Source organism: Electrophorus electricus, chromosome 25, assembly GCF_013358815.1.
Source record: "Electrophorus electricus isolate fEleEle1 chromosome 25, fEleEle1.pri, whole genome shotgun sequence".
Taxonomy (NCBI): domain Eukaryota; kingdom Metazoa; phylum Chordata; class Actinopteri; order Gymnotiformes; family Gymnotidae; genus Electrophorus; species Electrophorus electricus.
Window position 1 is genome coordinate 1,632,501 of NC_049559.1, and position 17,500 is coordinate 1,650,000.

At 50.7% G+C, this 17,500-nt stretch overlaps 1 protein-coding gene across 5 annotated transcripts in view; it reads right to left on the reverse strand.

Moving 5' to 3' along the window:
• myo16 (myosin XVI) overlaps positions 1–17,500 on the reverse strand; it is a 110,453-nt gene that overhangs the window by 66,510 nt on the left and 26,443 nt on the right. For 4 of the 5 annotated variants that reach the window (XM_035522962.1, XM_035522963.1, XM_035522961.1 and 1 more), the window contains exon 2: positions 11,236–11,499. In XM_035522962.1, coding sequence (XP_035378855.1) covers positions 11,236–11,464 — 229 coding nt within the window. In that variant the 5' untranslated portion in view covers positions 11,465–11,499. Of the gene's footprint in view, positions 1–11,235; positions 11,500–11,859; positions 11,921–17,500 lie in introns of those variants that run through there. The other variant, XM_035522964.1, reaches the window with a different exon arrangement.

Sequence of the window (17,500 nt, forward strand, 5' to 3'; positions counted from 1 at the left end):
TACAGTGTTTTGCAAGGGACGACGCCCACTGACATTGTAATTTAGTCGAAGATTATACTTAAATTATTCATAAAGCTTCTATATGATCCCGACAGCCACTAAAACGTGTACATCTCTGTAGCCGTCCTGGGCTCCGTCATCAGAAATCAGTCCAGCTGTATTAACCAATCAGAAACACCTCTAGCTGCAGGCAGTGGAACACACTGAAACGTACGCTAAATGCTAAGCATACTTGTCTTCGGAGGCTTGGACGAAGGACGTGGGGTTGGACGGAGGAGGTGCACTTCTCTGCTGGTGGAAGTTGGAGACACCTATGAAGGCTCCGTCCTTCCCTCTGAGTGGTAGCCCCAGGCCTGCTTTCTGAAGCGCCGGACCAAGAACATCCCTGCTGTCCGAGAAGCGGTAGACCAGCCGGAGACCGAAGGCCCCCACCGACACACTGGGGCTCCGCTGGCGCTGCGAGCCGCACACACACACCCCCCCGTGGAAAGTTAGCGTCAGCACTAAGGACGCGAACGCACGCCGGCCACGGGGCGTTCAGCCAGAGCTAAAGGCAGACCTCCTGCCAAACGGCCATGGAGAGAAAAAAGGTTACATTTTATATGCAATAGCGCACAGCCCATTACGCGCCACGGGTGTGAGGAGGTTGGGCGTGAGAGATCAGCGCGTGTGGGTCTGCACACGAAGCCCTTTGAAACTGGTGGTAGTAACAGTGAAAATGCGTGTTGACGAATGAGGAAAGCTGATTGGCTGACTGGCTGAACCGGTGACCTCCAGCTCCACCAGGAAATAGAAGCCCAGGAAGGATAACGCTGCCCCGAAAACACGCAGGATGACTCGGCAGAGGAAAGCAAGACGTGCGCTGTGTGCGGCAGAAAATAAAGAAATAAACTAATAACTAATAACTCTGTCCGATATGTGAAATCATCGGGGGCTACGCGGCGTTATCCATCTTTAGGTTATAACTCTCAGCGACGTACGCCGTGGTCAGAATGGTGGTAATAACTATATGGAGGGGTTGTAGAAAAGGAATTTGCTGTTGGAAAAAAGAAAATTTTTATATAGAGAGAATGTCTTTATTTTTATGCAAAAATTTGATATTTGTTTCCCTCTCTCTGCTGGCCCTCAGAGCCGACGTCTGGAACGCGTCTATATACGGCACACGCCAGTAGAGGAGCTCTCACGCGCGCACGTCCGGACGAGAGGTAACTGCTGCAGTGATTAAGTTACAACAGGCCTGGTTATAACCCGTCTCCCTCACTGGGGGGCTACGTTACGACCCCCATGGGGGTAGTTACACTAAAGTGGCCATTACCTCAAACAGATGTGCTTCTGACAGGTGGCCTGGTTTGACCTCCAGACAGCTGGATCGAACAGACGTGCGCGCGCACAGTTTGCTCAGGGACTGCACGCGCGTGGCCAGGGCCGTAAACACGGCCAATGACGTGTGAGTGGGGATGACTTATGCAAACGAAGCAGACTCATTCATATTCATGAGACATGCTCACAGTCATCTGAGTCAACAGTATGCTTACTCGTTAGCCGCGGCATCAGTGCACCGTAACTGTCTGAATATTTTTGTGATTTCAAATACAGACCACATTAGATCACTGACAAACGCCCACAGCGGGATGGAGTACACTATACTAGAGAACTGCAAACCCATCCAGCAAATACAACAGCTATAATTTGAAATTTAGAATTTGCAATTTTGTGACAACGGCTATAATTTACAGTGGCATCATTTTAGAGAAACATCCGCAACGCAAGTTCCTGCATCTTGCACGCATGAATGAATTCCAGGGCTTAAAAAGAAATCCCTCGTCCCCGGAACCATTTCCACATACTGTCTGTACGTCGCCGGTCGGATTACGGCCCACGAGAAAACAGTGAAAGTCTGAAGTGCACGCGGTTAGTTGTGTGGACCCCATCACTCAATCTACCTCAGTCAGCACTTTCCCCGTTGGAGCTCACGTGGAGGTCCCGAGGTCTGCTGTACCATTAATCAGCAAGGCCAGGCTGAAGATATTAGCAGTCAAGTACTGTCGTTATAATTAATTTCTCAGGGACGTGAGAAGTTCCAGCCCCCTAACGAGTGTGATTTGTGAGCTCCAAGGACGCACGTCCAATCCCCCACGCGTTGAGGCTGTTGGGTAGCTAAACGTGTCCGGGTGGGTGAAGGGAGCTGGTTCGTCACCCTTAGAAGGAAACTACGTTGCCTGTTAGGGAAACAATAAGACAACGTGAGTACAGCTATGCGTCCTAACCTACAAGGTTGTACTGTAACCGGGAAAATGTTAGCCTTCCCTGTGATCCTAGCTCACTGCAGTCCACCCGGATTAGATCCTGGGCTTTCACACAGGAATAATGATTTAGGCACAAAGGGATCCGCTCGAGGGCGGGAGCGGGCGGTGGGCCGAACCTCGGCGGGTAAGCGAGGAAGACTTTGCACGAGGAAGCAGGACACACGGAGTCCAGGGAACTTACGGGCACATCTGTCAGCCCGTTAGGGGGCTCCTCCCCTCTGTCTGCCCTTTACTGGCCTACATGGGGAGACCCTGACACTGTAGCCTCTCAAACACACTCTGTACACTCAAACGCACACTGTACACTCCCCATGCTCTCAAACCCACTCCTACACTCTCTACACACTCTCAAACCCACTCCTACACTCTCTCCACACTCTCAAACCCACTCCTACTCTTTCCACACTCTCAAATCCACTCCTACTCTCTCCACACTCAAACAAACTCCTACTCTCTCAATACTCCCAAACCCACTCCTACACTCTCTCCACACTCTCAAACCCACTCCTACATTCTCAATACTCTCAAACCCACTCCTACACTCTCAATACTCTCAAACCCACTCCTACTCTCTCAATACTCTCAAACCCACTCCTACTCTCTCAATACTCTCAAACCCACTCCTATACTCTCTCAATACTCTCAAACCCACTCCTATACTCTCAATACTCTCAAACCCACTCCTACACTCTCAAACCTCTCAAACCCACTCCTACACTCTCAAACCTCTCAAACCCACTCCTACACTCTCAAACCCACTCCTACACTCTCTCCACACTCTCAAACGCACTCCTACACTCTCAATACTCTCAAACCCACTCCTACACTCTCAATACTCTCAAACCCACTCCTATACTCTCTCCACACTCTCAAACCCACTCCTACACTCTCCACGCTCTCAAACCCACTCCTACACTCTCTCCACGCTCTCAAACCCACTCCTACACTCTCTCCACACTCTCAAACCCACTCCTACACTCTCTCCACACTCTCAAACCCACTCCTACACTCTCTCCACACTCTCAAACCCACTCCTACACTCTCCACACTCTCAAACCCACTCCTACACTCTCTCCACACTCTCAAACCCACTCCTACACTCTCTCCACACTCTCAAACCCACTCCTACACTCTCTCCACACTCTCAAACCCACTCCTACACTCTCTCCACACTCTCAAACCCACTCCTACTCTTTCCACACTCTCAAACGCACTCTATACTCTCTCCACACTCTCAAACCCACTCCTACTCTTTCCACACTCTCAAACGCACTCTGTACTCTCTCCACACTCTCAAACGCACTCCTACTTTTTCCACACTCTCAAACGCACTCTGTACTCTCTCCACACTCTCAAACCCACTCCTACACTCTCAAACCCACTCCTACACTCTCTCCACACTCTCAAACGCACTCCTACACTCTCAAACCCACTCCTACACTCTCAATACTCTCAAACCCACTCCTACACTCTCTCAAACGCACTCCTACTCTTTCCACACTCTCAAACCCACTCCTACACTCTCCACTCTCAAACCCACTCCTACACTCTCAATACTCTCAAACCCACTCCTACACTCTCTCCACACTCTCAAACCCACTCCTACACTCTCTCCACACTCTCAAACCCACTCCTACACTCTCAATACTCTCAAACCCACTCCTACACTCTCTCCACACTCTCAAACCCACTCCTACACTCTCTCCACACTCTCAAACCCACTCCTACACTCTCTCCACACTCTCAAACCCACTCCTACACTCTCTCCACACTCTCAAACCCACTCCTACACTCTCTCCACTCTCAAACCCACTCCTACACTCTCTCCACACTCTCAAACCCACTCCTACACTCTCTCCACACTCTCAAACCCACTCCTACACTCTCTCCACACTCTCAAACCCACTCCTACACTCTCAAACCCACTCCTACTCTCTCCACACTCTCAAACGCACTCCGTACTCTCTCCACACTCTCAAACACACTCCTACTCTCTCCATGTGCATAAAAATGTGCATTAAATACGTTGTTTAATTGTCCATATTTTCTCCTTAAACTGTGAAACTGGTGCTTAGCACTCACCAGATATAAATAAACTCAGGCACCATCACAAACGACCTTTTACCCTTTACCGGCCCAGCGGCAGTCAAGAACCGGATGGGGCACGGGTTCTGTTTGGTACTGAGAGAGCACTCGTACGGTGCGGGTCAGGGGGCCACACAGAACTCCCTCTGCACCGCTGTGCAGTTCCTGAATTCCGCTGCGCTGGTTGCCGTTCGCTGGAGTGGGCGAAAAACGCTGGCCTCTCACTAGAAAACGGCAAAACCAGCCGTCGGAAACGTATGCAGTGTTTCCATGGAAACCGGGCCAGGGGAAAAAAGAGCGAGCGAGAGGGGAGGGGGAAGGGTAGGCTAGAGGAACGCAAGAAAGAAAGAAAGAAAGAAAAAGGATGGAGAACGAAAAAAGGAGAAGGAAAGAGAGAGAGAAAATACAACAGGGAACACAGGAGCGCAGGACAGAGTGAGGCACAGACCGGCTGACACATTAAACGGGCTTAGCTGAGCAGAACTGGCCTGAATTGAATGCGATTTCTCCCAAGGGACTGGGAAAAGGGTCTGAGGAACAGGGAGGGATGGAGGGAGGGATGGATGGAGGGAGGGATGGAGGGATTTTGGAGCGGCGCACACACTACTGCCTGTCCCCTGCTCTGAGGTCCCTCGCGTGTTGGACATCAGAGAGGAGACTGCTGGCTGGTCAGGCAAAACACACACACACACACACACACACACACACACACACAGACACACACACACAGACACACACACACACTCTCACACCCTCACACACACACACACACACACACACACACACACACACACACACACACACACACACAGACACACACACACACACACACAGACACACACACACACACCCCCACACACACACACCCCCACACACACACACCCCCACACACACACACACACCCCCACACACACACACACACACACTCTCACACACACACACACACACACACACACACACACACACACACACACACAGATGGACACACAGACACACACACACAGACAGGCAGACACACACACAGACACACACACACAGACACAGACACACACACACACACACACACACACACACACACACACACATTCTTTCGTCCCGTGCCGCACTAGCGACGTCATGCACAGCCTCTCGCGGCGCCTGGGGCCTCCCGTTTAAGTGTGACGCACACGAGAGGCTGTAATCGCGCCGGCACGCGGGTCAGGTCGTGAAGGACCCGACGGCGGCCCTCACTAAAGTGATCCAAACGTGTCCCCGATACAGGGGGAGTTGTCTCCGCAGCGCCTCGAGCTGTTGGAAAAAAGCACCTGAAATGTCTGTTTCATAAGGTGCTAGAGAAGAGTGAGTGTTGTAGTGTAGGATGGTGCCGGCATCATCCGTTACTGCTTCAGAAGCTGAGTGGGAGAAAGACATGTTCGATAACGCACGCTCTCACGCCAGCTACAAACAGCGACGGAGAGAGCGAGAGAAACAGTCAGGAAGACCGAGGGACGGAGAGCAGGACTGAGAGGTGTGCTGTACGTGCAAGATCGCCTTCGTCACATCCATCCAGCACGTTCGGGAAACGAATGCCACGCACGTACACATCTGCTGCAGCCTGCCTATTTTCCTCCCTCACTCGTTCTTCTCATCAGCTCTGCCTTTCTTCCCCTTTGGACAGTCCAGAACAGGCAGCTCGGAACGGCGGGAGCCGAGGCTTGTATGACGGCGCAGAGGCCTGGCGGGGGGAAGCCGACGCGCGTCTCCTTCCGTCCCGATAGCACCCGGACCCTCGGACGCGCTCTCACGGCACGGCGCGGCACGCCATCATTCAGATGACTTCCCAAGCTGAATGCTAACATGTCCGTGCGCTTTTAAAAACGCACTGCACATATTTCTACTATCATTTCTACAGGGCTCAGGTCTGCTTTCCCACAGTGGAATGGTTAAGGCCATTCAACTCTAATTTTCAAAGCCAACGCTTTTATTTAAAGAATCTGAGGTACCAGAGAAGAAACAAACCGCACTCCAAGTTTTGCAGTGTTGGCACATTGGTACTGAGCAAAGCTATTCATTCTGTAGCACCAGCAGAGACACGCATCTTAATTAAACCGCTATCACGGCGTGAAAAATTGAAATAAAATGAAATTTTGCCTGTCTGATTAAACAACGGTGGAAGGAAATTCAAACGTAGTCAAAAGTGTATATATATATATATATATTATAAAGTGGCATTTCTACTGAACTGGTTCACACTGGTTCTGACAAGGTACCGACTTGCTACACAGTAAACGTAGACTTGCGTAGCACAGGCTGCTGGGTAAATTCCCACGCATTAACACACCAACGTGGGTCAGCAGTCGACGCGCCATCAGCACTCCCAGACATTCCTATGCCGCGTCATTCCGTGGCGTTCCTAAAAAAGGCCCGCGAGCGAGGACACAGCACAAATGTCACCGCGGGGAGGCGCGGCGCTCCTTCAAAGGCACGACACGCACGCTGCAGCCTGAGCAACCGTGTTTACGGCCATGCCAGATGCTCGCGACCTCTGGGTCCCTGGCTGGTGCAGAAGCATGTAATCTTCTTTAATGAGTGCTAAAGAGATGAGTAGCTGCGGAGGGGTCATTTACAGACCGAGGACATGACGTTGGCCCGCGGCCCACCCGCACGGATGGGAAAAACGGACAACCGCTAGAACGAGAACACATTCCCAGTTCCTGAACGACCACAGAGAGAAGGAGCCAACAGAGGATAAAAAAAACCAAACAGCACACACAATTACAACTGAGCTCGGAAAGATCGACAGAGAGAATGTTTTGGCTTTAGAATTTTTTATTTTTTTTTAAAAGGGCAAAAATGTAGAAATTCAACCATCCAGAATGGAAATAAGTGAATGAGCATAAGGTAGCGTAAAGAGGAGGATGTGTAACATGAGTGATGATTGCGATGGAATCCCGTGAGCCTTCATGGAGGCCTTTCAAGCTTTTCATATCGGGGGATATCATCAAATTCATCATGGCAGAGAGTGAAAAATTCAACACCAAGCTAATAACAGACAGAGACCTGGGCGGCCATGACCGTGGACACGGCAGCGGAAAATGGACAGGTAGATGGGACTGATTTGGCCACGTGGCCCTGGCGGAGTTGCAGGCGCACATGATGCGTTCTCACGGGGACCAGATGAAGTTAAGAAAAGGAGACCGTGTAACCGAAATAGGATAAGGCACCAGCACGAACACGCGCACGCACACAGATAGCGCACAGGTCTCGGTGTCATGTGACTGGTGATTAGGTCTCTGCTTTCTGATGAGTGAAAATCCGTCAGCAGATCCGCAGTATTTCTGCAGATCTGCAGGAACCTTATCGGCTAATCTCCGCCTCAAGGAGGAGGTGACATCAGGGGTTCATTGTCGCTCGCGCTCGAAAGCACACACGCAGACAGACACACGCGCATATTCGTACGCCGAGAGAAGGCGACGGAGCGTGAGAGAGGAAACACAAAGGCTGCAGGGAACATGCCGCGCTTGTGCATTTCCGTCGCTGCCTCGTCTCAAGCACAAGCGCGTCACGTCACGTCACCGAAGTAGGTCCCGGGCGCAGGTGACAGCCCGGATGTGCGTGGCCCAGAACAGAGACGTCTCGCGTGCCTCGGTGTAATCGCTTACACGTGGCAACTTCAGGACCATGGGGCCAGTACCATGTGTCCCGTGGTAGAGACATGCAAGGCACTTGGATTCTCAATCCGGTTTTCACACGTTTTCCGTTGCTTAAGACGTGAGATTATTAACCGAAGCCAACAATCAGCATCGATGCCGTCAACCAACAAGAGCCTTGAGAACAGCAGACAAAAGCAAACGCTCACAGATCTTTGCCTGCGTGTGGCATGTCTGTAATCACAGGACTCCAGGACGGAGGTTCGTTATTTTCATATTTCATATTTTCAGTTGGCTACAGTCAAAGCAGAAGCCCCACCTACCCACCCTCCCGCCGACGGGAACAACCCTGAGCCCACAGCTTCCCCCGGAACGCTTCAGATTCCCGAAGACATGACCAGGAGGAACGCGGCAGGAAATGGAGCCGTGTTTCCACGGAGACAGACACTCCCTGATGCCAGCGTGTTTCACATTAAACATTCTCCATGAAAGCAGCATGCCAAGGGAAGGGCAGGGAGGTGCACACACACACACACACACACACACACACACACACACACACACAAACACACATACACACACACACCTACACACACACACACATACACACACACACACACCTACACACACACACACACACACACACACCTACACACACACACACACACACACACACACACACACCTACACACACACACACACACACACACACACACCTACACACACCTACACTCACACACCTACACTCACACACACACCTACACTCACACACCTACACTCACACACACACACACACACACACACACACACACTCACACACACACACCTACACACACACCTACACACACTCCTACACACACACCTACACACACACCTACACACACACACTCACACACACACACTCACACACCTACACACCTACACACACTCACACACACACACACACACACACACACATACACACACCTACACACACACCTACACACACACACACCTACACACACACACACCTACACACACACACACCTACACACACCTACACACACACACCTACACACACACACACACACTCACACACACACACACACACACACTCACACACTCACACACACACACACACTCACACACTCACACTCACACACTCACACACACACACACACTCACACTCACTCACACACACACACACACTCACACACACACTCACACCTACACACACACACCTACACACACACACACACACACACACACCTACACACACTCACACCTACACACACCTACACACACCTACACACACACACTCACACACACACACCCACACACACCTACACACACACACACACACACACACACACACACACACACACCTACACACACTCACACACCTACACACACACACACACTCACACACACACACACACACTCACACACACACACCTACACACACACCTACACACACCTACACACACACACACACACTCACACACTCACTCACACACTCACACACACTCACTCACACACTCACACACACACACACACACACACTCACACACACATACACACACCTACACACACACACCTACACACACACACACCCACACACACACACACACACACACACACCTACACACACACACACCTACACACACACACACACACACACACCTACACACACACACACCTACACACTCACACACACTCACACACACACACACACACTCACACACACACACACACCTACACACACACCTACACACACACACACTCACACTCACACACTCACACACTCACACACACTCACTCACACACTCACACACACACACACTCACACACACACACACACACCTACACACACACACACCTACACACACACACACCTACACACACACACACCTACACACACACACACACACACACACACACACACACTGACAGGCATCCACACATCGTATCGGGTTACAACGAGACGGCGTAACACAAATGACCGTACGACCCTGCGCGCGGAAAACAGGCCGAGGACGGTTGTTTACAGAAGAGAACGCGTTAGCATGCACAGACCGGAGCTTTCTTACGTCTGCTCTGAATCGTTCTCCTAAAATCGACATCAGCACATTTTCAGAATCTATTAGAAAAGCGACCCTGAAGCCCTGAAGGTGAAAGGCCGGCACAGGGTCAGGGTTCACTGATCGGCCGGTCAAGAGACATCAGCGCAGGACACCGATCAGGTCAGAGGCGTACCGCCAGCCGGGAACAAAGCGCCCTGCGTCGCCAGATTGGTGATTAATATTTAGTGGGCGTGGTCTGAAGCTGTCATTCATCCTAAGCCAAAAGGTGCCATGTTTTCAGCAGGCATTGCCACGGGAACGCCAGCTGGTGCCGCCAACCAGCTGAACTCGGTTGGCAGCCGGCGGGCGGGATTTACGCTCCGGCCAGCAAAGGGTGCTGGGACGAGCAACACAGATGGGACCTGACAGCTGGGCTAACTATTCGCGGAGGCCGCAACGGAGGGTGGGAACGAGGGAAGATCCTGGGAAAGAGAAACAGGAGGCAGGAGGGAGATGGAGCTATTAGAGACAGACAGAGCGATAGATAGCTCGCTAGATAGACGGAAGGCGGAGATCTATCTCATGAAGGAAAGCCCGGAATATTACACTGAATTTCATGGTATAGTCACACTACCACAGTGGCATTTTGCCGGGCGAGTGGGATCTGATCCTCAGGCGTGCGGCCTGTTGGTCCCGCAGGCTGTTGCTTTGTCCCTACCAGGCGCTCCAAGTTGGCCGTGCCTCACATCCGAGCCACACAGCCGGAACGCCGGGAGGTCCCCCAACTTGCCTCCGTCGAGCCCTGCGGTGTGACAGACACTTCCCGTTCTTCAGAAGGTGGGCGAGCCGTTAAACGTGTCCTTCCAGAGAGGGGCGAGAACATTCCTGGCAGAAATAGCTGAGTAATTAATTAAAGAGTTTGGCTACTCTGTGATCATCCTCGCTGCCTGATTAGATTACTTCTGCCTGTCCCAAGGGTGGCTCGCTCCTCTCTGAATGTTAGCCGTTTGACTGGCCCATAGTCAGTGTGACGAATGAGTTAATAACCAGTGGATAATGACCGAGCCTTCGACTCTGGGCCTGGAAATTAATTTGGCACACACACACACACACACACACACACACACACACACACACACGGCACCGTTCCGTATCCCACAGCGGCGAGCTCACCCTCCTTGTCGCCATGGCGCTCGATGGCGTCTTGTAGGACGTAGGCGAGGGGGAAGCGCACGGTGGGTTTCCGGCGACGGGCAGCGCGGGGTCTAGCGATGGCGCCCGGCTGGTGCAGCGCGCGCTCCCGCTCATAATAAGCACGCAGCTGGTCACAGCGCACACGACGAACCAGCCACTGTCTCTGGCCAGATGGCAGGGAGTCCAGCAGACATTGGTCTATCTCCATATTGGGCCTGAAGACATTACATAGCTGGAAACAACCTGAGAGAGAGACAGAGAGAGAGAGAGAGAGAGAGAGAGAGAGAGAGGGAGAGAGAGAGAGAGAGAGAGAGAGGGAGGGAGGGAGAGAGTTTGAATTAGGCATCATAATATCAATAGGCCAAAGAGATCTTAACATAAGTCAATAAAATAGGTCAATCTCAACCGCACGGAACAGCAATAAGGTTAGAAACACACACTCCCTTACCGCTGGCTTTTCAAATAGTCTGATAACGCTAATAACTGCATTACAGCCCCTTCTAAACCCTGGCGGTTTACTGAGCCTCTATCAGGCTCTCTCTCTCGCTAGCGTTCTGCTGCATCTCTGATCAATGTTTCTGTTCTTTTATGCTCCGTACATACATTTCGTTTGCACCAAAGCGCTGCAGTGTGATGGCCTGAGCTTTGTCTGCGTGCGTTTTGAGCCTCATTCAAATCTCATTTTGACACAGCTTTCAGCGGGACGTGTGTTTAACCTTGAAACGCAGCCTCCACTACACCCCCCACCTTCCCCAGACACACACATGCGCGCACATACAAACACACACGTGCACACACGCACGCACACACGGAAGCACACGCTCACACAATATCATGACTTGGCATATTCCCCTGTACTGCACCACACTGTCACATGCCGGAAGCCCACACACACCACAGAACTGACAATGACTAATTACAGACATTTAAATGGTGTCACAGGGAGCTGTGGCTTCAGCTTATAACCTTGGCCATATAACTACAGACAATACAATATTCACTGTTACAGTGTAGCCATACCACACTGTTAGACACAGAGTAACACATAGCATTAATACTCTAATCTGTACTCATATAAGGAAAAAAACAACTTAATACGGAGTTAGGATACATTTTCATGTTACTTACACTGAAATCAACTGTACAGGTACACTGTAACAATGGTGGGGTATTGTAAAGTGTTCCCTGTGTGCTTGGTGTTATCCGTGGTGTTACCAGCTACTCAGCCGTAACACCAGCAGAGCGGAGGCCGTCTGATAACGCTGTCACCAGGCATCAGACACGCCACACCGTGCCCCACTGAATCTCTGAACGAATCAGTGAGTCAGAATACAGGATCCAGATCATGTGTATCAGTGAATCAGGATTTAAGACACAGCACTTCACTGCCATACAAGTTAACGGATTGTTCGGGGCGCTCAGTGTGAATCTGACGTACCTTGGCAGAGGACACACTCTAATTCACACTTTAATATCTAGATTTCTACAGCAAAACATTTAGGTGCGACTTTTTGCTGACAGACAAGCATTTGGAAGCCGTCGTAAGCATCCAGATACAAACACAATTAATTCCAAAGTAAAACTTTCCAATAACTACACATCCTTGTAAAAGTAAAGACAACTGCCACCATGACTGCACCCTCACCAGTTCATACTTAACCTAGTCGTGCCGATGTCGTGCCACAGACGTGTTGGGATTAGGGGTGTGCCGTTCCCGTTGTAAGTTCAGGCACGCCTGCGCATGGATAGACCTCCATTTCCACTTAAAAGACAAATTTTATCTGGATAAATAATTGAAGGTTGGAAACTCCCTTCACCTTCAGACAGTCGCTTAGCGCTCTGCTTCCTTTGCTACACAGCACGCATTATAAAGTCATACATCCCACCCGGAGACACGCGGACCTCTGCCCTGCCCAACACACGCACACACACACACACACACACACATGGACACACTCATGCAAACACAGGGAGGGAGAGAGAGACCATGTAACACAAACAGAGAGAGTCCAGTACAGGGGGGCTTGTTACGTTGTGGTGGGATGTCGTGACCCCAGCCTTCATTCGCTCGTCCGTCACCTTCCCTGAGGCTTAAGACGAAATGTTCTGTGAAATGTTCTGTGCCGCCCCGTGTTCTGGAAGACCCGCTCAAATGATCAGAGTAATTACTCAGGTAATTCAGGTCACTGGGAAACCGTTGGCCAGGGAGACAGAACAGGAACAGACCATTCGGAAAAGAGCATTCGGAAAAGTTGGAAAAGCACTTTGGAGAAACAAAAATTAACTCCTTCATCTCCAGGCTGTCTTCTTCCCTCACGCACACACACGCACGCACGCGCACGCACACACACTTTTTTTCTTTATTTCCCCCAGATTTAGCTGCCTTGTTGGCAGCTCATAAGCCTTAAAACCACTGCCGACTCTGTTCACTTTGATGTGCCTGTAACCTTCATGTCATCCATCTTTTTTCCTGTTCCGCGCGCGCGCTCTCTCTCTCTCTCTCTCTCTCTCCTCTCTCGCTCGCTCTCTCTCTCTCTCTCCTCTCTCTCCTCTCTCGCTCTGTCTCTCTCTCTCTCTCTCTCTCTCTCTCTCTCTCTCTCTCTCTCGTCTGTGGAACCCTGCTAACAGCACGTTTAACAGACCATGCGGTCTAATGCACTGTGGTGCGGAGCACAATTTATGACTCCCACTACATGGAGGCCTTTAAGTTGTCCAGTTCTGCTTCCCAGCAGGCAGCAGGAGCCTGACGCCACACACAGGAAGGTCGCCCAGACCCCGAGGCCACGCCGTGCAGGGAGGGCCCTTTACGGTTCCCTTTGTTTGGTTCATTAACAACAGGATTTCAAATGGCATGTGGAAAACTGAACACCCAAAGGGGTAAGAAGCAGGCTCTATGCACAGACGCACACGATAAGAGAACTCCCACAAGGGCATCCACCAGTGACCGCAGCACAAGATGCCGGGAACAGCCGCCAGACGGGTGTGCGTGATCAGGGCCGTGTACGTGGGCCCTTGCGGTCGCGGGAGGGATGGGTGCGTGTGAGCACACACTCATATAGCCACAGGGACTCTATGAGCCCATTCCACAGAGACTGTGCGCCCACCTCCGAGACCCTCTCTGCAAAACCTGCAAATGAAGCTGTCTCCAAAAAAATATCCCCGAGGTAATGAGATGAAGTGTGAACAAGAGGATTGTCAACAAACGAGAGAGATACAGAAAGAAAGAGTGAATACGTAGAAAATAAGTGAATGCCAAGGGGAATGAGTCATTCACATGTGAAACAAGGTTGTCTAAATAAAAGTAAATGTTCCCTAATGCGTCACATTCCAGCTCATGTTCAGGTGGAGTTTAAGTGCCTCATCAATGTTGTTTTGAGAGGTTTGTCAAGGCTCAAATCCAGCACTTCCCAAACCAAACACATCTACTAATCCAGCACAGTCCAGCACTTCCCAAACCAAACACATCTACTACTCCAGCAGTCCAGCACTTCCCAAACCAGACACGTTTACTACTCCAGCACAGTCCAGCACTTCCCAGCCCAAACACGTCTACTAATCCAGCACAGTCCAGCACTTCTCAGCCCAAACACATCTACTAATCCAGCACAGTCCAGCACTTCCCAAAACAAAAACATCTACTAATCCAGCACAGTCCAGCACTTCCCAAAACAAAAACATCTACTAATCCAGCACAGTCCAGCACTTCCCAAAACAAAAACATCTACTAATCCAGCACAGTCCAGCACTTGCCAAACCAAACACATCTACTAATACAGCGCAGTCCAGCACATGCCAAACCAAACACATCTACTAATCCAGCGCAGTCCAGCACTTCCCAGCCCAAACACATCTACTAATCCAGCACAGTCCAGCACTTCTCAGCCCAAACACATCTACTAATCCAGCACAGTCCAGCACTTCCCAAAACAAAAACATCTACTAATCCAGCACAGTCCAGCACTTCCCAAAACAAAAACATCTACTAATCCAGCACAGTCCAGCACTTCCCAAACCAGACACGTTTACTAATCCAGCAGTCCAGCACTTCCCAGCCCAAACATGTCTACTAATCCAGCGCAGTCCAGCACTTGCCAAACCAAACACATCTACTAATACAGTGCAGTCCAGCACTTGCCAAACCAAACACGTCTACTAATCCAGCGCAGTCCAGCACTTCCCAAAACAAAATCGTCTACTAATCCAGCACAGTCCAGCACTTGCCAAACCAAACACATCTACTAATCCAGCACAGTCCAGCACATGCCAAACCAAACACATCTACTAATCCAGTGCAGTCCAGCACTTCCCAGCCCAAAGACATCTACTAATCCAGCACAGTCCAGCACTTCCCAAACCAAACACGTCTACTACTCCAGTACAGTCCAGCACTTCCCAGCCCAAACACATCTACTAAACCAGCACAGTCCAGCACTTCCCAAACCAAAAACGTCTACTAATCCAGCACAGTCCAGCACTTCCCAAACCAAACACGGCTACTAATCCAACACAATCCAGCACTTCCCAAACCAAACACGTCTACTACTCCAGCACAGTCCAGCATTTCCCAAAACAGACAAATCTACTAATCCAGCACAGTCCAGCACTTCCCAAACCAAACACATCTACTAATCCAGCACAGTCCAGCACTTCCCAAACCAAACACGTCTACTACTCCAGTACAGTCCAGCACTTCCCAAACCAAATACGCCTACTAAACCAGCACAGTCCAGCACTTCCCAAACCAAACACGTCTACTACTCCAGTACAGTCCAGCACTTCCCAGCCCAAACACATCTACTAAACCAGCACAGTCCAGCACTTCCCAAACCAAAAACGTCTACTAATCCAGCACAGTCCAGCACTTCCCAAACCAAACACGTCTACTACTCCAGCACAGTCCAGCATTTCCCAAAACAGACAAATCTACTAATCCAGCACAGTCCAGCACTTCCCAAACCAAACACATCTACTAATCCAGCACAGTCCAGCACTTCCCAAACCAAACACGTCTACTACTCCAGTACAGTCCAGCACTTCCCAAACCAAATACGCCTACTAATCCAGCACAGTCCAGCAATTCCCAAACCAAACATGCCTGATAATGATGTCAAATATTACACAACCCAGGTGTGTCTAAGCAGGGAGAGCTTTCCCACAGCCCTCCAGGAACACAGTTGCTATCCCTGACCCAGGTGGTCCGGACTGCCTCTATAGACACGCGGGAGCACTGCGGTCCATTTCTGGTGGTAAAATGTGCGGATACAAAGTCTGATAACCAAAAAAACCCTCAAACAAAGGAGCCCCTGTCCATTACCAGCACGGCCACGTTTCACGTGAATCCATCTGCTTTGCTGCCTGTCCCCAGTCTCCCCATCTCCCCTCGGCTGGGATCATCCGAAGGCTGACCCAGTGTCTTTGAACTTAAATTAAAGCTCACTGAGCTCAGCAACGCCGTGCAAACAGCCGTGGTGGTTCAGGATGACATCGGAGAGCGCCAAATTCAAGTGGACAAGTTTAACGAAGGCTGTTCAAGAATACTTTTTCACCGTGTGGCGTTACAAAAAGCAGCTTAGGTCAACCCTAAATAGGCCCAGTTAGGGGTGGATTCACAGCAGGCAGTAGTTCAGAATCCGGCCCCGTGCTACAACGGAACCCTTCAGATTAGGGACATTTTAAAATGCCTCAGCACTGGGATAAAATAAGCTGCACCCAATTACCCTGCACCCAGAGTGACACCCCCCCCCCACATCCGCCTCTCCGCCCAGGAACTGGTTGGAGAAAGACGTGGAATGAGACTGACAACCTGGGCAGCACCAGCAGCAGATAATGCGTGCACGTTCTGGGCTCCCCACCCGAAATGTGGCGCCTGTCAGCTTCTATAAATTGGCTTTTCCTTCACAAACCTCAATAGCGCAGCAGTGACGACTAACTGCCCTCTGCAGTAACGCCCCCTGCTGATCACTCGGAGCACTGCGCTTAGTCATTCAAAGGGTTGGCAAGCTTTCAGAGGGTGTTTACTCGTCTATAACCCCCTACTGGGTAGAATAAACACACACACACACACGGTGTGTCTGGATTTGAAGGCATTCCTGCTGCGATCTCAGCAACTGAACAAGACAGAAAGCTGACCAGTGACACTCCCAGTTCTGAGGTAGAGCCATACTGGTGGAAATCAATCAATCAATCTCTCTCTCTCTCTCTCTCTCTCTCTCTCTCTCTCACGTTTGCTTCTGACTTACAGCTC